The following is a 19,397-nucleotide window of genomic DNA, read 5'->3' on the forward strand; positions in this document are numbered from 1 at the left end:
TAGTTTAGCCTGTCTCCCACAGCAGGGAGGGGTTGTAATATTCACTTTTAGATCCTTGACTTCTAGCCTAGTGTCAAACACAAAGAAAGTAGTCCGTATTTCCCCTTAATTAATGAATTAAATAATTACATTTTCTACTTCCTTTGGTTTTAACCACAGAAAATGGAAGTCACATTTAAGAAAATGGGAACAGAGATCATCTCATAAGGGGCAGGTTGGTCTGTGCTCTGGAAAAAGACAAAACAGCTGAGGAGTGCATTAAAACAAAACAAGCAGCTTTATTATATTTAACAAATTCAAGGCAAGCTGAGTAATTTGAATCACAAAACAATTCATATTTCCACAAAATACCACATAAAATGACTATCCAAAGCAGAATAAACTGCAATAGCTTTTAATTAACTACGGAGGAGGCACATAAACACATTTTCGCCAAGCTGCCAATGAAAAAAGCAATTTAATGGAAACTTCTATCATTCTTGGAAATTACCAGGTTGAGGCCAATTCTTAAACCTAGCAACAGTGCGAGATTAGGACACCATTTGACCGCACTGGCCAACCCCCGTTTGCAGAAACCGGTTTGAGACTCCCATCCGTCCCTGAGATCCCGGACGGGAAGGCAACGGATCAGAAGGCCAATTTCCCACAGGGGTAAGGGTTCTTTCTTAAACCCACCCGCTCCCCTCTAAAATATGTCAGGCTCTTATTACATCATTTAACACGGGTGAATCACTGCTCCCCCCTTCACCTGGGTCCCCCACTTTCCCAGCTCACCATTCTGCAGCCCGCACAGCCTCCCTTCGTAGTCGGCCAAATCGGAGCTCAGAGTGTGCGGACGAACGCTCCCGGGTTGTCAGGACGACAAGCCCCGCCCACCTGCCCCAAGGGAAAGAGCGCAAATCCTCGCGTACTGGTCCGCGCAATCGCGCCGGGGTCCTTCCGTGGGGCGCCCCGCCCCCTTCTCTGACTGGCTGCCTCACACCAACACCCGCCCTGCTTCGCCGTTGACAGAGCCTGGAGTCGAAGCGGTCGGAGGCCTTTACGGCTGTGGAATGCCGGAAAGTGCGTGAGTGCAGCCGCCGGGACGTTTTATTGTTTTCCAGATCCCGGGGTCTGGAGGCGGTGAAGTATGGTCTGGGCAGGGACTACCGGCTGTGGCATAGGGTTTCTGAACGTCTTCTGACGTTGACAGTCTCTCTTCCTCCCTAGGAGTGTGTTGGGGCCGGTCTTTCTGTGAGGCGTTTCCAGAAGGAAGGGAGACGCCGGCTACGCGATTGAGTGAAGTGACTGACACCCGGGTGGGCTGCCTGGGCCACCACAGCTTAGGCCCGAGTGGGGACGGGGCTCAATTGGCAATTTAGAGAAAGGGGTAAATAAATTGGTTCCAAGAGGGTTGGTTATTTTGAAATTAATGACCTTTGGATTCTTCTCTTCGCACATGGTTCAGCTTACTTTCTGTGCAAGTTATGTTTTGCAAGCCGGTTTTCCTAAGAGCAGCTCTAAACAAGAACTGGAAATTACTTGAAGCAATTCCTAGGTAAAGGATTTCCTACAGTTGAAGGTCGCTGAGGCCCAGCAAGACTCATTAAGCCCAAGGTCACAGGCTAATGGTGCTAGCCAGTTGCACAACCTTTAGAATTTCAGTCTCCTCCCCACATAAAGAAACACTGGCAACTTAGACCAACAGGAAAACTAGAAGAAATTAAGTGATTAAGAAATTAAGCTCCTTCCAAATGCTCAATTCTGTGATTTTTAGGGCCGTTTTAGCATGACAAAACATTGAATACTTTAAAATCGTTGGCATTTCTTATCTCTGAATTCTAATTGTATAATGCTCTCTCCCAACTTTACTGACTAAATATATTAGTAAATAAGGATTACTGAGCTAGTCTTGTGGGCTGAGGTGTTATTAACTCCCATTGTAATAGAAATCCAGATTGTAAATTATGACACTCCATCCCCAAATCCCTGGTAGCAAGATAAAAAACATCTTAATGTCGACTTCATATAGAGTTCTGAAGCCATCTGGTATGGAAGTTTTTGTTTTAGTGTTTCAGTCAAGCTAATAATGTTTATGATATAAAACCTCAGTCAACTCAATTAGGATTGATGGGCATACAGTGGTGTTAATGGTAATCCCAAATTACCTTAAAATGGTAGGCCTCTAGGGGAGAGGACTTGCTCAAGCTCTCACTCTATGCCGCCTCCCTCCTAGGGAGGAGGAAGTGCTAGGGATGTGTGAGAACATACTAGACTGTGTTCTAGGGACACTGTGCTGTAAAAATTATACCAGTGAGTTTGGCTCTCTAGTACTTCCCTTGCAAGCCGCCTAAGTGTAAGGACAATTTCCTGTTCTCTCTTTGCCTTCAGACTGGCACAGTATCCACCCATTCTGAACATACACATACCAGCTCCTTTGAACTCCCTTCTATAATCTGGCTCCTAGGTATGCCTCGACCAAGCCAAATGCCAGCCTTAGGGGGCAAAAATTTTCTGCCACGTACCTCTCTGATGACATATCCTTTGGAGCTGGTGTTAGAGTTTTTTATGTGAAGCTTTTTAGGGTTAACTAGTTTGGGGAAATGTGTTTCAGCTGTTTGAAGTCAAAATCTATTAGAAACCAATAAACAGTAACATTGCACTGCCTTTCTTTGCCCATTTTCCTTCAACTTTTATTGCCATCTGAACTTCATGAGGAAGACTGATTAACAACAGCTTTGGCCACCAGTAAAATGACAATTCTTAGTTAACCCAGGACTGGAGTTGGTTAAGTTTGAACTCTCTCAGCCCGCAGTCATTGGAAAAAAGCTATCAGTGGGGATTGTACCTCCTTCCCCTTGCCCACCACACACATTCTCAGAATGATAGGGGGCTTCTCTTAGTCCCTAATAGCTTGGCTCTTTACAAAGAGCAGTAACCTGCATGACTTCATGTAGGGTTAAGGAGCAGCCCCAGGTCCCTGCTGCACTTTAACTTCACCAGGTGAACCCAAGGAGACCTCTTTCTCCCAATGGCTAATAAACTTAAAGGCTGAAGGTCAACATAAAATAATAATAAACTGCCTTAACTTCTATAAATTAACATATCAAAGAACAGGACAATTTTACCCTAGTAAACCAGCTACATTTTTTGCTGGACAAATCCTTTTATTATGTATGATTTGTAAAAAAGACAATAGCTTAAAAGGACAATTTAAGCTTTTACAAATTATAAATTCTGAGTTAAATAAAGCTGTGTTCTTTGCCAGAAAATTAAACAGGCTATAATTTGCAACTTGAAAGTATGTCTATGTAGATTTAGAATCATTTTTAAAGCATGTGATTCTTAAGAGCCATTCTTCAATAAGATTAAACCACGCTAGAAACTGGCTCTCAGCAAACAACAAAAAAAGTTTTAAAATGGAAATTAGGTGTTAATATGGTAGATTAAATGTACCCTTCTAATTTCATTTCCTTTCAAAACTCCACTGATCGTCAGTGAAGGGATATAAAAATAAAAAATGAAAGCGAAAAGAGATGACAACAGTAAAAATTTGTAAGCTGCAAACCAGATGAATGAATGTGACTCAACACACCAGAAAAGCCCAATTTATACTGCATAATTCTCAAAAGGCACTGGAACAGGGCCAATGGAATTGGAAATGAAGAATGAAGTAAATCAAAGAGATTAAGTAAAAGCTATTTGGGAAAAACACCTCTAGAGGGACTGCACCTCTCACTCCACGGAAGCATGGAGATGTATTTCTGACTAAATATTATTCTTTGCACTGAGGTGTCCTCACGTATACTAAGTACATGAGAACCACACTGGAAACAGAAATTAAATTTGGTGTACATAATGCTGAATGCAAGGCCCCCATCCTTCTTCCATTTCTTCAGGTTGAATAGGCAAATCCTCAGCAGATTGGAAGTTTCTTCTCTGGGGAATCTGATCAGCCAGTCCAGGAGGAATGACTTTGACTTCAGAGGTTCCCCAACAAAGGGTGCACTCAGATAATCCCTAAGTGAGGCTCAGTCTGTTAAGCTGCAATCTTCTAAAAAAGCTTTTTTTGTCCTTTCACTTGTAAAAATGGAAAAAAAAAAAAAAAGCAGACTTGGGAAGAAAGCTCAGAAGCAATCTAGACAAAAGCAGAAAAAGCAATCCGGAGAAAAACAGAAAATTTCAAGAAAGTTCAAAAAGAAAGAATTGTTCTGCTACATTGTATGTTTGCTATGTGAATTAGCTTAAAAACTACTAGTAAAGTGGGGAATTATGTAAGAATTAAAATGGAAATAATGTTTGTTCATGTTTCCCCCTTAAGAAAGAGAAGCCAGAGAATCAGATTTATGAACTTCAGCAAGAAATGAAAAGGACTTCATTTAGCTGCCATCCTGGCAGCAGGAGTCTTCCAAGTGTATTTTTTTAAAAATTTAAAATAAGTGTTTACAACCAGGGCTCCCACCCCAGAGAGGCATACCCGGTTTTATGCAACTTGACTGGTGGCTGGTTGAACCACCTATCCTGACCACTAACTGGCAGCCTTGTGGTTTAGATCTCTATTTCCATGTGTACCTCACTATCTCCCAGCCTTCCTCTTAACATTTTGCCAGCATATTTACACCAATTTTTAAAAAGTTTTACTGAGGTATAATTGACATATAGTAAGTTATACTTAAAGTGCAAATCGATCTGATTAATTTGACATACGCATACAGCTATAAAACTATCACCACAATCACAATAATAAACATCTCCATTATCCCCAAGGATTTCCTCCTGCCTTTTGATCCCTTCCTGTTCTCCAGTCCCTTGCTCCCCTTCCCAGGCTACTCTGTTATTTCTGAGCACTTTAAACATCTGTGGTAGTCTCCAGCTATTCTACAAAATAAATGGCCTGTGATCTTCACAAGTATGAAGTTATGGAAGTCAAGGAAACTTGAATTGTTTCCAGACTGAAGGCTAAAGAGACATGAAAACTAAATGCAATGTGTAATCTTGAATTGGAACTTTCTGCTATAAAGGGCATCTTTGGGATGACTGCCAAAACCCTTGAAGGGGTTGTGGTTTGACGTAGTAATGCAGCAGTGTTAGCTTCCTTATTCTGATGGTTGTACTGTAGGAAAATGTCCTTGTCACAGGAACTATACTCTAAAGCTATGCTGTCCAGTATGGTGGCAACTAAGCCACTGATACCTATAAGCACCTGATATGTATCTAACATGACACTGAAATATTTTGGATATGAACAAAATGTATTAATTTTTCTTGTTATATTTTTTAATATGGGCTACTAGAAAATGTTGCCTTGAGAGCAACGTAGACAGACAGTCTTCCTTTCGACAGTAAGGAAACTGAAGCTCATAAAGTTTAATCTGTGTAACATTATGCAGCTGGGATTCAAATCTAATTCATTCCACTCTGTATAAAAGAAGGTACATCTACATAACTATCTTTGACAAGTCATTTTCTCTCTCCTTACCCTTTCCCTTCATAGGACTTACACAATTCATAATTCTCTTATTATGTCTCCCACAGGAAATGTTAGTTCTGTGAGAGCAGGTATCTTATCTGACATTTCGTAGCTATGTCCCAGTGCTTGGAACATAAGTGCTTAATAAATATTTATTGAATGGAAAAAAAAAAAATTACCATTTTTTCCCAATGTGTAAAATCATTTATTCTTTTTTGGGACTACAATGCAGTTATTTACAAAAATTTTTATTTTTCTTTAGGTATGTTATGTATAAAAGTGGATACTTTCCATAATAAATGAAAATGGCCAATTCTTTAAGAGGAGAAGTACTGAATCTTTATAAAAATGTAAGTAATTATGTTGCCAGTTTTATACATATGTTATTGAGATACAGATTGTTTAGAAATATGTAACCTTTCTTTTTTAAGCTGCTGTATCTTGGGCGAGACTATCCAAAAGGAGCAGACTATTTTAAAAGGCGTCTGAAGAGTGTTTTCCTTAAAAACAAAGATGTGAAGGACCCAGAGAAGATCAAAGAGCTTATTGGACGGGGCGAATTTGTAATGAAAGAGCTAGAAGCCTTATACTTCCTTAGGAAATACAGAGCGATGAAACAACGCTATTACTCAGATATCAACAAAACTAACTGATCACTATTACTATAATTTGACTGGAATTCAATGCCAGCTGTTTATGTATACCAGATATGATAAAAGTAACTAACTTAAAATGGCAAGATTTACACGTCATGTAAAAAATGCCTGAGCTGCCTTAATGAACTAAAGTAGGTTTCAACTTCTGTTCACAGAGCTTTATCAGCAATCCTTAATGTTTAATTTTTATACAAAACCAGCAATATAGCCAACTACCAATTAAAAATTAATGAGTACCCAATTTTGAATGAAAATATAATGTACTTAAAATAATTTTAATAAGTTTTTACCAATTATTCTTAGCCCATTTCTCCATTTTACTGACAAGAGAATGCCATTTAATGCATGTAACTAAGCAAAATAATTTATTGCACATTAATTTCCCTTAACTTTTGAAGGAGTACCATCTTATTTCCTTATTTTTGAACCTATCTGATACATTAACAGCACACATTCAAGGTTCACTACAAAACAAATAGCACATGGTAATGATTTAAGTGCAGTTACAGAAATAATATGTATGGAGTAAGATTATTTCTGATCTTGAAGTAGGCTGCCAGTGACTGGCATTATATACATACCTATTTAATATCTTCCATTATTAATTTTGCTGCTGACTCCCTTTAGGTCTTAAAACAAGTCACCTGTTGTGTATCAATTACCTTTACTGATAAAAAGTAATAAATAATGTTATTCTGTTCTTTCATCATAAAGGCAGATCTGTTTTGCATCTACTTCTTAATGAGTTAACATAGTAAATGGACCTAAATCTAACATGGTTTTAAGCAAACACTTAAACCTTTACATAATGTTCACAGCACCTTTCACAAATAAAGAATACATCTAACATATAAGCTGCAAAAGATTCACTAATAATAGTGTCTGTGGCTTATAAACTATTCCATATCAATTGTGGGGCAAATATTTCAAATTTCAAGAAGTACACACTACCAGAGTCACCATAACTATTTTTATTACATTACAATAATTAGGAGCAGTACAGTTCATGACAAAAATATTACAAATTTCAGATCACTTCACAGCACATACTCCTATAAACATTTAAAAGTTAATTTTAATTAAAAGAGTGGTCATTTTTAAATTTAATGTTTGATATGACCAACATTCCTAGGTCAGCGCAACCAAATGATGGCAAACAACTGGATCACACTGCATATGTCCCACAAAAAAAAGCACAATGTACAAAATGTGCATGTTTCAGTTTACACTATACAAAAATAGTTAAAATACATTCCAGGTAAACATGTTACATTAAGAAATAGTACTAGTAAGAAATTGGCACTCAAAGGAAAAATGCAAAAGTATTTTCAACATGAAAACACAAGACAGTGGAATTGGAAACTTTTGGATAAAACATTACATAACCCATTTAGCTCTATGGGGAGGGCGACGCTCTGTAATGGACATTTCTGTAAGTTAGAACTTTGTTTTTTCCTAAATTCATCTAAATTGCCTATCATCATCCCAAACAGGCACTTAAAACTATTAAACTAAAACAGTTATTAATCTAGTTATGACTATTCTTCAAGAACTGATGTAAATATATCTTCAGGAAGAAATAATTTTCATTTTCTGAAGGAATTTACAGCTACCAGTTGTATGCTGTTCAATTTCTCAATGCAGATTTCATGCTACCCAACACTAATACAGAAGTTATTAAATATAAATTCAGTTTTAAAGTAACTGATGGTTTTTTAAAAACCATTAATACAGTTATCAAGAAATTACTTTTTGACAATGGAAATGACAGTTTTTATTGCCTACCAAAAAAACAATGTGTATTTATTGTTTTGAAAAAAAATGGTTAGAAGAAAAAAATCACTGGAACACAAATGAGATGAACTTGTGCAAACTGCAACCGAACATGCCTCACAAAAGCTTCTATATATATTAGGACAAAATTGTGCAATGGTGGCAAAGATTTTGATAACCTGTAAGTTAGGTTCTAAATTCCTATGCAGTGTGACTCAGTTAAAATAGAGCCTAGAATTCCTAATTGGTAATATTCACTCAAATTATACTACATACTTCTGCTATGTTCTTCCACAAACATGTTAATGTCTAAGACTAGGTAATTTAGCAATTTTTTCAACTCCAAGGATTTTTATCTTTAAGGCCGTAATAATTACATAATATTTCTTTCTAGGATTATCGCTCCCCTTTTAAAATCTCTACAAAAACAAACCTTTTGTCAAACCATTCAAAATTCACATAATAAAGGATGATTACCACTGCCTAAAAAAAGTTGCCCAGCTACATCAAAAAATTCAAGAGTCCTAAAAATCCCTCAGTTATGCACTGCAATTCCTGAAGTATGGCCATTTCTTTCTCTTGTGTAGAAACAAGAGGAAGTACTATATAAAGTCTTAACACCCTATCTAGATAATGTTCCATAAACCTGTAGTTTAGCATAGCATTTCAGAAATTGGACTGAATTTTACACAGAAGTTTCCTTTTCTGTGAATTAGTTCAGGCATCTGTTTATTCATACCCAGATAAATAAAACTATTTTTGAATTCAATATTTAAGTCTATTTTAATTATGATACAAAGAGACCAACTAGAATATTACACACTTGGGAATTTTAATGTTATCATCTGACATACGATTTAATGTGTACTACAACTGTCCCAATAAAGTCACATAATTATCCCAAATAAAAAATATAGTCACGTTTACTCCCTTAAAATAATGAAGTAAAGTGATCTACATAAAGTAGCTTCATTAAACAGCTTTATTGGAATCAGAGCGAAACAATTATTTTAGAACTGGAAGAAACCTTAGAGACCATATCCCTTCTTTGCAAAACTAAAATATGCATTATCTTATTTCTGGGTCATGTGCCAAATGCCTCACTAAGATTACAGACCACTCTAAAATATCAGCACTACTTAAAGATAGGAATTATGTCCCTTGTTGGGGATACTGTAGGATCCCCACTGCCTTGTGCAGTACCTGGCATCCAATAGGCACTCAAATATTTGCTGGATAAATGAATTCTGCTAAAAAGTAAGCTTTATGAATTAAATTTTAAAGTATTTTTCATTGTAAGAAGATTTTACTTACTAAAATAATGGAATGTATCACTGTTACCAGGTCTAGTCCTAGTTTGATTATCTAAGGAATCTTTCCGTATTTATTAATATAAATTTATTAAATTCTTCTACTGGATAGGGTCTATTCTTAGCAGGTATGAAAAATCCTACTTTTCCTACTTAGCCACTAGTCGACCAGGTAGCAAAGAGATGATGTTCAAAGGATCAAAATTAAATTACTCTAGCTACCACCTGAAAATTAGCTATTAGGTCAGATCCTACTACAGTATCTGTCAGATTAAGTTGAGCCTGAGCAATGTGACTTGATGGGAAGCCTTCATGGAGATACCCAAAGCAGCAATAAATCTTGAGGTTAGGGGAATTAGAAGAAAAGAAAGTCATGTGGCATGTAGAAGGGTAGGCAGGCAAGATGACACTACTATGGGAGAGGAGTACTACTACTAGAGAACAGATACTCAAAAATAAACTTCACCTCTTGCACAACTTTGTCTAAGACGGGCGCTGAAGATAACACAGGTAAAAAGTTACAGACTGTGCTGAGATTGACAAACAGGTATATCCTTATGTAAACTGAATGTAAATCACATAGTTGTAATGCTAGCTAAGCCTCTGAGATGACTCCTTTTAACATGAAGAAATGGACAGTAAGTGATTTGCCCAAAACTGAAATTGTAAAAGACATGTAACTAGAATCTAAGTCACCTTCCTCCTGGTCCAGTGATATTTTCACCTCAACACACCATCTCACTTCAGATATTTAAAAATACATTTTAAATGCACTGAAAGAATCATTGTTATTAATTTATTATTTAAGCATTAGACATTCTTAAATATGGACCACACTTGCAAAGTGTGTATGAAATGTTACTTTAGCCAGTGTTGAGAACTAGCCAATACTAAAGATTTTGAAACTTTTTCACTTCATTGTTTTAAAAAAAAAAAAAAATTAAAGTCTTGCCACCCCCTACCCCAAAATCTTAATTGAAATAATGTTTTTAAAAAGTTCTATTGGTTTTTTTGTTTTGTTTTTTTTTAACAAAAGTGATGTTCCTGATCTGTCAGCAGGACCACCACATAGTGAGGATGCATCTTATCCAAACTCTCCTCGTCCCCACTTCTGACCACCCAATTCATGACAACAGGGAGACCACAGGGATGCCAGTCCATACTATGAAACTCTTAATGAAGCTCAAAGGTTTACACAAGGCCTGGCCTTGCAACCTTGGTCTCTTTAACATCTACTAAAGCTAACTGGCCCAAATAATCTTTAATGTCATTACCAGAATTAAAACTATTTTCTAAGACCAAAGATCAAGAAAAGATTTAAAGTTATGCTAAGAAAGAGCAATCTGACACAGGGAGACTGTATTTAATTCCTATGGGAATTTTTTATACATGTTAAAATTTTTTCAATTAATACAAAAATTTAGTAGCATGTAAATATAGCCCCAAAATGGTTGCTATAATCCTCATTACATACTGGGTCTGCCTTTACAGGAAAAGCTATTCAGAGTATTATAGGAATTTATCTAATATGGAAAGTAAATGCCTTTTAATATTTCCCATTGCCTTGTATTTTTTTCCATTTTTTCCCTTTTTATAGAAAAAATATAATATTTTTGGGAGCGTGACTATGACAAATAGCAGTGAAAGATGGAGAAAACCTTGTGAACAGTGTAACTTTACATTCATTAAGGGTGACTGAAACTATAGGACATCCTACAAGATGAATCTACAAGAAGCCCATAAATTCATGTTCCCTCAATGTTTCAGTAAAACCAATCATGAAATCTCAACTGAAGTTATAATTAGTAATTAATCCATGTATGTGACTAGATAAAACACAGAATAGGGATGATTCGAAAGCTTCATTAATTTGTTTCACATCAAAGTTCACAATTGGTTAAGAAAAATAGGAAGTAATCAACTGCATGCACCAAAAACCCCGAGACCGAAATCTCAGGTATTCAGTTTCTTTTTCACAGGCATTGCTAGTTCAAAAACCAAAACTCAGGGAATACTGGCACTTAGAGGAAAAAAAGTTTCCACTGTCATTTTAAAATAAGCATTCAAGATAAAAGCTTAACAGTTCGGATGGAGCAGAAAATTAGGTAATGCTAAAACAAATGCTAATAATTTAGTGTAATATACAAAAATTACCACTTTTACTTAAGTATGCCTTAAGAAAAAAGTACAAATTGTATTTACATAATTATACACTTTGTCTTTGACTTCTTTTTCTTCTTTTTACCATCTTTGCTCATCTTTTCTTTATGTTTTCGAATTTCTCGAACTAATGTATAGAAGGCATCATCAACACCCTGAAACACATAACAAATATTAAAATGTGAGTATATATAATGGATTGAGGTATACAGATAACAGAAAGGATATATAACTACTGGAAACACTAATACTGATAAAGAGTAAGGACACTTTACATTTTTCTTTAGGCAACTGAATATATGTATCAGACTTTTATTCTTATAATGTCTTCTTCAGAAATATTTCATCAATATCATAAATAGGAACACTAACTTTCACAAAAGGCAAAGAAAATCAATGTACACAATCTTACATAAACTGAACAAATAACTTTTTCCCAGAACTTAACTTTGCTACTCATTTTTCCATATTGGCATACTTTGTCACCAAAATCCAAATGCACTTGTGTGTGTTTTTCTGTGTGTGAATATCCATTTACATTTAATTATCCTGGAGTTTCTAGATATTAGATATAAGCCATGCAAGTATATATTATTTTCATAAATATTCAGTAACAATATTTGAGCTCTGGGTTCAATACTTACTTAAATCCATTAGATTTAAATAATCCCCAGGAAGTAAATATTCAAATATCCTTTCAGCTTTCAAATAATATATATTAAGGCATAGTTTCAATTCAATACTTAACATATAGAAACTTAAAGTTGATTCCAAAGATAAGACACAATAGTTCGAAAAATGTAATACTTCAGATTTGTAGAGAAATGAGCTAAATCATTTAAATGGTGGTGTAGTTACCAATCTGGAGTAGACTCTCTTTTATTTATTATTGTTTTAGTTTCTGTTTAATACATTATGTATTCAAAAGTTTGCCATAATAAGCCAAATTGCTGTATCTTCAAAGAAATTTTCATTTGGTCATTTTGATACATCTATTCCTGATCAAAGCAAGGTGTATAAGTAAGTAATGGCTGAAAGTGATTTCAAGTCAGAATAATTTTTATCCTAATAATTCATAAGGTAGAAAATGGGACTCTGAAAGTGGTAGCAGAACAGATTTTAACCCTGCAATACTGAAATTATACAAGACTACAGAAGTCAATTCCTGTCATGACCCCATTAAAAAGCAAGTTAAATATAACAGCAAAATAAAAAACTGAAGAAAAAAAAAAATTCAAAAAGTATGATCCTCTATGTATTTTAAAATCTGTTCAACGGAAATAGTAATTATTTTTAAGCCTGTTAACCTAATGATGCTTTCAAACAGAGACACTAGAGGGAGTCCTAAGAACAAATACCCAGCAAATAAAGTTGTATAAATCAAGCTACTTTAAGAACAACGAAAATTGGGTTTTTACTCATCTTAACCACTTCTGTTGAATATTCATATAAATGCACTCATTAAGTTATATTATCTTGAACATAATTTAAAATTTAAAAACTTAACAGTGATATGATTTCTCCTTTACTACACTACTAAGATCTTTTACAATTAATATTTCAAAATAATAAAATTAATTCAGGGCATTTTCATTCAAGTTACATTTAACTAATTTTCACAACAGATCTAAAAATCAGAAAAATATTATCACTATTTTTAAAGAAACACAGAGCAGGAATGACAGGCTTGCTCAGGTTTAAATAAAGAGTTGTAGGGGTGCCTGGGTGGCTCAGTTGGTTAAGCAACAGACTCTTGATTCTGGTTCAGGTCATGATGTGGGGGTCGCAAGATCAAGCCCCACCATGGGCTCCACCCTGAGCGCAGAGTATGCTTGAGATTCTCTCTCTTCCTCTGCCTCTACCCTTCCCCCGCACCCCCCGCTCCCTCTCTCTCTCTCTCTCTCTCTAAGGGGCACCTGGGTGGCTCAGTCGGTTAAGCATCCAACTCTTGATTTTGGCTCAGGCCATGATCTCAGGGTCCTGGGATCGAGTCCCACATCGAGTTCTCCTCTCAGCAGGGAGTCTGCTTGAGGATTTCTCTCTCTCCCACTGCCCCTTCTCCCCATTCTCTCTCTCTAAAATAAATAAATCTTGAAAAAATAAATTAAATCTTTTAATATGTAAATAAATAAATAAATAGTTCTGGATAAAAACCAGTTTTTGTGTGAAGTCTAGTGAAAAAAGTCCCCAATAAAACACCCAAACTACACTCAACTGATGTTCTCCACTTTCTGATATCATTCATTACTGACACACATATGCTTTTTCTTTACCCAAAGGAGAGAGGAAAAGTGATAAAATATAATTTTTCAGCAATACAATCAAGGCTTAATTATATAAACCTTCATGCTAACACTTTTAACACATAAAAAGCAAAAACTTCCAATGATATAATAAAGAATTATTTTACAGCTCACCAACCCAACTAATTTATAATCATAAATCCTTAGAATGGTATGGAATCTTAAAAGAGGACCTAGTCCAACTCCCCCACCCTTCACAAATTCCCTTTCATCACACACACAAGCTTATGTAGTCTACTCCACTTCAACTGCTTTTATAATGAAGAAAAATGTCAACGATACTAAAATGGTGAAGCAGATAAAATGAAAAACTGTGATATGGATATAGAGAAGACACATTCTAAGGTGAAAACGACACAAGTATTTAGGAGACAATGAAAACAGAATTGTTAACATTACCTTCTTCAAAGATTCTGACAAATACTTTAGGTTAATATTGCATTCTTTCTTAATATTGAACTCTTTTTCTATGTAACGTATTAAAATTAAATAATTTCAAAGATTAGGGATAGGTTATAATTAGTAGAAAAAGGGCACTGAATTCCTTTTTTCCATATGGGAATTAGTCATTTTCATATACATATATAAAAGACAAAAATATTATCCCAGTAATTTTGCTCAAACCCAACCATTTTAGGACTAAGAAAAACTAATTTGTATATATTTATTACTGTCAATATAATTTTATAAAACTATTTTTATTTAAAACTTTAAGTATTACCAAGTACATTTTATTTAAATGCTTTCCATGCCCACTGAAGAAACAAGGATTTAATTCATCATGCCCACCAATTGACATTCACACTACATAGTCACAAATAAGAAATCAGAAAATGATGTGCTTCCACCTTTGTTTTAAATAAAAGTTAAACTGTAAAACTTACTTTATTGGACTTTAAAAATCACCTCTAGTAAGACAATAGGAGGAGAAAATAAAAAACCCACCACCTAAATCTGGTCATGGCTACTGTTATTTAAAAAGTTTAACTTCTCTATTACATTGCAATGTTAAATTTTATCAGAACTTCTAAATTAAGATATTGTTCTATACAATGATACTCAAAAAATATTAAGAGTTCATAAATTTCAATAAAAATTAACGCCAGTCATGCTTTATTTCTTCTGAGGTTAGCAGATTAGTATAGCATCTATCTTTTGGGACTGAGTCTATTCAGATGTACATTTTATGCTTTTGGGAGATACACTAATTACTTCAGACCTTAAATCCACATAATAAAAACTACTGAGTGAAATCTTTTCTGAGCAAGACCAAATTTGGTAATTGGTTTAGAAAGGAAAACTGGGGCACCTGGGTGGCTCAGTCGGTTAAGAGTCCAACTCTTGATTTGGGCTCAGGTCATGATCTCAGGGTCGTGAGATGGAGCCCTGTGTCAGGCTCCATGTCAGCGTAGAGTCTCTCTCTCCCTCTCCCCCACTGCGTGCACGCCCAAGCGCATGCACATGCTCTCTAAAATAAATAAATAAATCTAAAAAAAAAAAAAAGGGAAACAAATTCCACTCAGTAAATCCAAATGGGCAGCTACTATGTGCCAGGAACCTTGTTAGGCCATCATCACGCAAAGATTGAAAATACATGGTTCTGGCTAAGATTCTACTGTATAGGAATCAAACATAAAAGAGCTTATTTCAATTTAACATGGCAAGCATGTAACAGTTAAGAACAGTATATTGGGAATACACAGGAAGGGCATTATGCCTAGTCTAAGGCTATAAAGAAAGATTCTTGGAGAATAAACAACCATGAAAAAAATGTTAGCTAATTAATAAGACTATGGATAAAGATAATGGCATTCCAACCAAAAGCAACAGCCAAGACTCAAGGGAAGGTAAGAAATAACATGGTGTTCAAGTAAGGACAAAAAAAACAAAAAAAACAAAAAAAAACTTCAGGCAAGGAGTTTTTAGGGATAAAGCCAAAGGCTAGAAGGGTAGAAAGATGTTAAAAGACTATATAACATACTATGAAGTTCGAGATTTTATTCCACAGGTAACAGGAAGTCAGTGACTGGACTTAAAGAAAAGAGAATGACATTTCTTTTAAGTGTATCTCTCCAGTTGCACTATGAATAAAGGCAGCAACAGATAAGCCAAATAACAGAATATAACAGTCCCAGCAAGAAGTGATAGGAACCTGAACTAATGATGTGATAAAAGTCAAAATGTAACATCAAAGGAATTTGTGGTTGCCTCCAAATGAGAGTGCAAAAGAGGGATGTCAGAGTCATCCCAAGACTCCCAGGTTTCTTACTTGGGTAAAAAAATGATGCTGATGCCACTGAGTTAGAGAACACAGGCAGAATAAGTATTTGCTTGCAGAATGTCCAAAAGAAAGAATACATTGTAAGAGTGGGTCCTTCCCCACCCTTGGACCATTCAACCTTAACTCTCTATGCAGTTTCCTTTCTTTTTTCTTTCTAGACCCGATGACAAATGCAGTCTACAGCTATCAAAACTGCATCAATTATAATTAATATGCATTATATTAAAAATAAATGTACTAATTATGGAAACAAACTACCTATTTCTTATCTTTTAATACTTCAAATCAGAATCCCACACCTAGGTAGTTCTAACATGGTTGCTACTTTGTTACCTTTGAAAGACATCTGCTTTCTGCCAAAATTAATATGCTGAACTTACCAGATTACATTACAATGCATTTTTTAATTTTCACACAGCCAGGAGTCTTTTCTTCTTTGTTGATTTTTTTCAATCTGTATTGTCGGATCTCTCTCACCAATGTATAAAAAGCATCCTCCACTCTCTGCATTGTAAAACATAACTTTAAAGTCTGTTTCATTTGTAATAGTAATTTATTGGGACAGCCTTGTGTAAGAAGTTTGAAATTATGACCTTTACTTGAGAATTTCTTTTTAAAACAGACATCAGATTGTTTGAGTAAAACTGGGGATGCAGTTTTAAAATATGGGCTTGAATCCTGGTTTGTTCTTTAAAATCATTTTTGTTTTATAATGGAATTAGAATTCTAAAAGTTTTTGATTAGAATTAGGGGAGACTATAAAAAACCTAGGCACATATATTAGTATCTGTGTATCAATTAATGCAATCATTTTAGTTCACCAGTCATGGAATTAATCAAAGCTTAACCTGAAGTTAGATTTAAATTATTTGACTTAGGAAAAACAAGCATTCCTACCTCTCCCACCTTCCCCTACCTGGGGAATGAGGAGAAAAATGGTACAAACAGGATGTTTAAAGTTAAAACACACACACACACACCACACACACAAAAAATACCTCAAAATAAAGTTGGGTCAAGAGACTAGAATCTTGAGTTCTATCTGCAATTAAAACACTGTCCAGCCAATTTCTAGAGTCCACAAGTGGAGCTGAAACTGAGACTTTTGCAGGTGGATAGCTACATTATTTAAATAAAAATGCTACATGAAGGCTGTTTATCATAATATGAAAACACCATGAATTGTTTAAAGTACACACACAAAATAGTAACAATGCATTTTGTTTCCTTATTAGAAGTATTCTTAAAAATAATTTTTAGAACAGTATCCAATTATACTGGCTTCATACCTTCTATTCTAATTTAAATACTCTAAAGGGAGAAAGGGACTTCTGCTTAATGCCATAGTAAGAAAGTTATGGCAACAGACACAATCATACCTGGCCGTATGGAGATCAACAGTTTTTAATGTCTTTTTCAGTCCAGAAAAGTAAGCAGTAGCTAAAGGGGACATAGTATTCAGTTAACTGTGCTCCTAGTTTGTCTAAGAAAACATACCACTAAAAGTTGAAGCTTACATCTAAAGATAAATGCACACAAATATTAATCTACATGTACTGATTAATTTAAAAGATTAATAATTGTGTTTATTCTTCTAAAAGAAAATGTAAGTATTTAGAAAGGGTGGTATATTTTATTGTACATTTAATTTTAAGCCTAATCTGTTTTTGTATTTTAAAATGAATTACTTACTATGGGGATTGGCAATATTTTAACTCTCTGGGATTGGTAACATCAGTCTTTCTATGAACCAAATGTGACAAAATGGACCCAGTCCCTAGAAAGCTAATATATATATCAAAAATATGATTTGTAGGTTTAAATTCAATCATGCACAGAGAATTGACCATTTAAATATTAAATGAAGTAAAATAGCTAAGGTTTAATTCTTCCATTCAGAAGTTATCTCATATTCATTACCTTTAATAGTTAAGGGGAAAAAAAGGCACCTCAATTCTTTAGGGTATATTAATTTTTTATAAATCTCAAGAATATACTAAGAACTGCTTCAGTAGAGTTCAGTAGTTTACCTTTGAAGTAAAACTTTAAAATTCATAAAATTAAGTTTCAGTTAACAGGCATTTAAATATGTTGTTTATACATTAAAATGTACATCTCAAGTTATTTATAACCATCCAGTGATATATTTCTATTCAGCTATCTAATACAAAAATCATAATAGCCCAAGAAAATTTGCATCTCCTTTTTAATGGAATCAATTTACTCAACTAGCTAGCCAGCTAGCTAAGTCAACTACAAAATAAAAATTTCCAGCCATTTTCTGAAATTATTAAATACACTGGTACTTTAAATTAGATAGCCACTTGTGCATGTATACAAATCTTTTAGTATTTTGTATTTATCATTCTCAAGAGGAAAGGGTTTATTTTTTAAGTCCTTAAAAAATTATATATCAGAAATTCTCATTACATAAGATAAATAAGGCATTAAAATCACTCCTGTAAAACATGTAAAATGTAAAGTATGAGCTGGCATTTAAGATATTTTCATAAATAATTCTCTTTCAATTCAAAAATCAATGCAAGAAATTAAATATATATATAGAGAGAGAGAGACACACTTATATGTGTACACACACACACACACACACACAAAACAAACCAGGTAAAAGCTCACATTTTTTAAGAATGTAAACTGTTATTCCTATTTAAAAAAAAGTTACAAGGTCAGTAAGAGAAGTAGTAAAACATGCTGGGGAGAGAGGACAGGGTTTTGGTCCTCCACTAATTTAGCAGAAGCAAATTTTGATTGTAACTTATTACTAAAATCAGTTTGAACATGTCTACTTTTTAAGTGTGTGCATCCCCATCACCAGTACAGAATATATGATTTTTGTTTCCAGCAATGCAGAGAGAAAATTGGAGGCCAATAATTAAAAAGAAGCGATTACTACCCACCACCAAGAATTCAGCATTAGGACCTGAGTGGCTAAGATAATTAACACTGAGAAATAGTCTTCCAGAGTAACTCTGGTCATTTCTTATTTTTACTAAGAGGAAATTATATCAGATTTTAAAGAATCAGCTATTTACCATATTTTCTCAGACAAATTATTTCTCATTTCTTGATAATATGCTTTAAAAGTCATATGACATCAAGAGAACACTATTTATCCTTGTGTGCACCTTAAGCCACTGGCACTACCGAAGAACACTGGTTTCATACTCCAAAATGTGTAAGTAATTTTCGAAGACAAAGTGTAGCTGAAACAGATTTTCAATACCCACTGAGCTAGCTGCTAAGCTCTTAACTGGCACTCAATGATTTATTCTTGGGAATATGGCTTATTGCCACATATGTTCATTTTCAAACATCACTTACTAAACTTTCAGAACAATTGAAAATATGTAGGAACAAAAGTGTATAAGTTCATACGTGTAAACTGTTTTTAAATCGAGATTTGACAATAATTTCAGCTCAGCTATTATCCGAAAACACACGTGT

The 19,397-nt window shown here is 34.7% G+C and overlaps 3 protein-coding genes across 13 annotated transcripts in view; 1 reads left to right on the plus strand and 2 right to left on the minus strand.

Annotated features, from left to right (window-relative positions):
* The window catches only part of DNAI7 (dynein axonemal intermediate chain 7), a 63,853-nt gene extending 62,913 nt beyond the window's left edge, over window positions 1-940 (minus strand). For all 5 annotated transcript variants that reach the window (XM_036109640.2, XM_036109636.2, XM_036109639.2 and 2 more), the window contains exon 1: window positions 775-940. In XM_036109640.2, the coding sequence (XP_035965533.1) occupies window positions 775-777 (3 nt within the window). In that variant the 5' untranslated portion in view covers window positions 778-940. The remainder of the gene's footprint in view (window positions 1-774) is intronic.
* On the plus strand, window positions 916-6,818 carry ETFRF1 (electron transfer flavoprotein regulatory factor 1). 6 transcript variants are annotated; one of them, XM_078075772.1, is made up of 4 exons: window positions 975-1,062; window positions 1,210-1,369; window positions 5,712-5,799; window positions 5,881-6,818. In XM_078075772.1, exons 3-4 carry the CDS (start codon window positions 5,749-5,751, stop codon window positions 6,100-6,102), a joined length of 273 nt encoding a protein of 90 aa, XP_077931898.1. In that variant the 5' UTR covers window positions 975-1,062; window positions 1,210-1,369; window positions 5,712-5,748; the 3' UTR covers window positions 6,103-6,818. The 6 variants fall into 6 exon arrangements, with proteins under 6 accessions (XP_077931895.1, XP_035965540.2, XP_077931898.1 ...); XM_078075771.1 differs by having other exon boundaries at window positions 992-1,127; XM_078075770.1 differs by having other exon boundaries at window positions 998-1,066.
* A 243-nt stretch (window positions 6,819-7,061) lies between these two features.
* KRAS (KRAS proto-oncogene, GTPase) overlaps window positions 7,062-19,397 on the minus strand; it is a 38,526-nt gene continuing 26,190 nt past the window's right edge. For both annotated transcript variants that reach the window (XM_036109645.2, XM_078075768.1), the window contains one exon: window positions 7,062-11,503. In XM_036109645.2, the coding sequence (XP_035965538.1) occupies window positions 11,387-11,503 (117 nt within the window). In that variant the 3' untranslated portion in view covers window positions 7,062-11,386. The remainder of the gene's footprint in view (window positions 11,504-19,397) is intronic.

The sequence above is a fragment of the Halichoerus grypus genome, chromosome 6, assembly GCF_964656455.1.
Source record: "Halichoerus grypus chromosome 6, mHalGry1.hap1.1, whole genome shotgun sequence".
NCBI lineage: Eukaryota > Metazoa > Chordata > Mammalia > Carnivora > Phocidae > Halichoerus > Halichoerus grypus.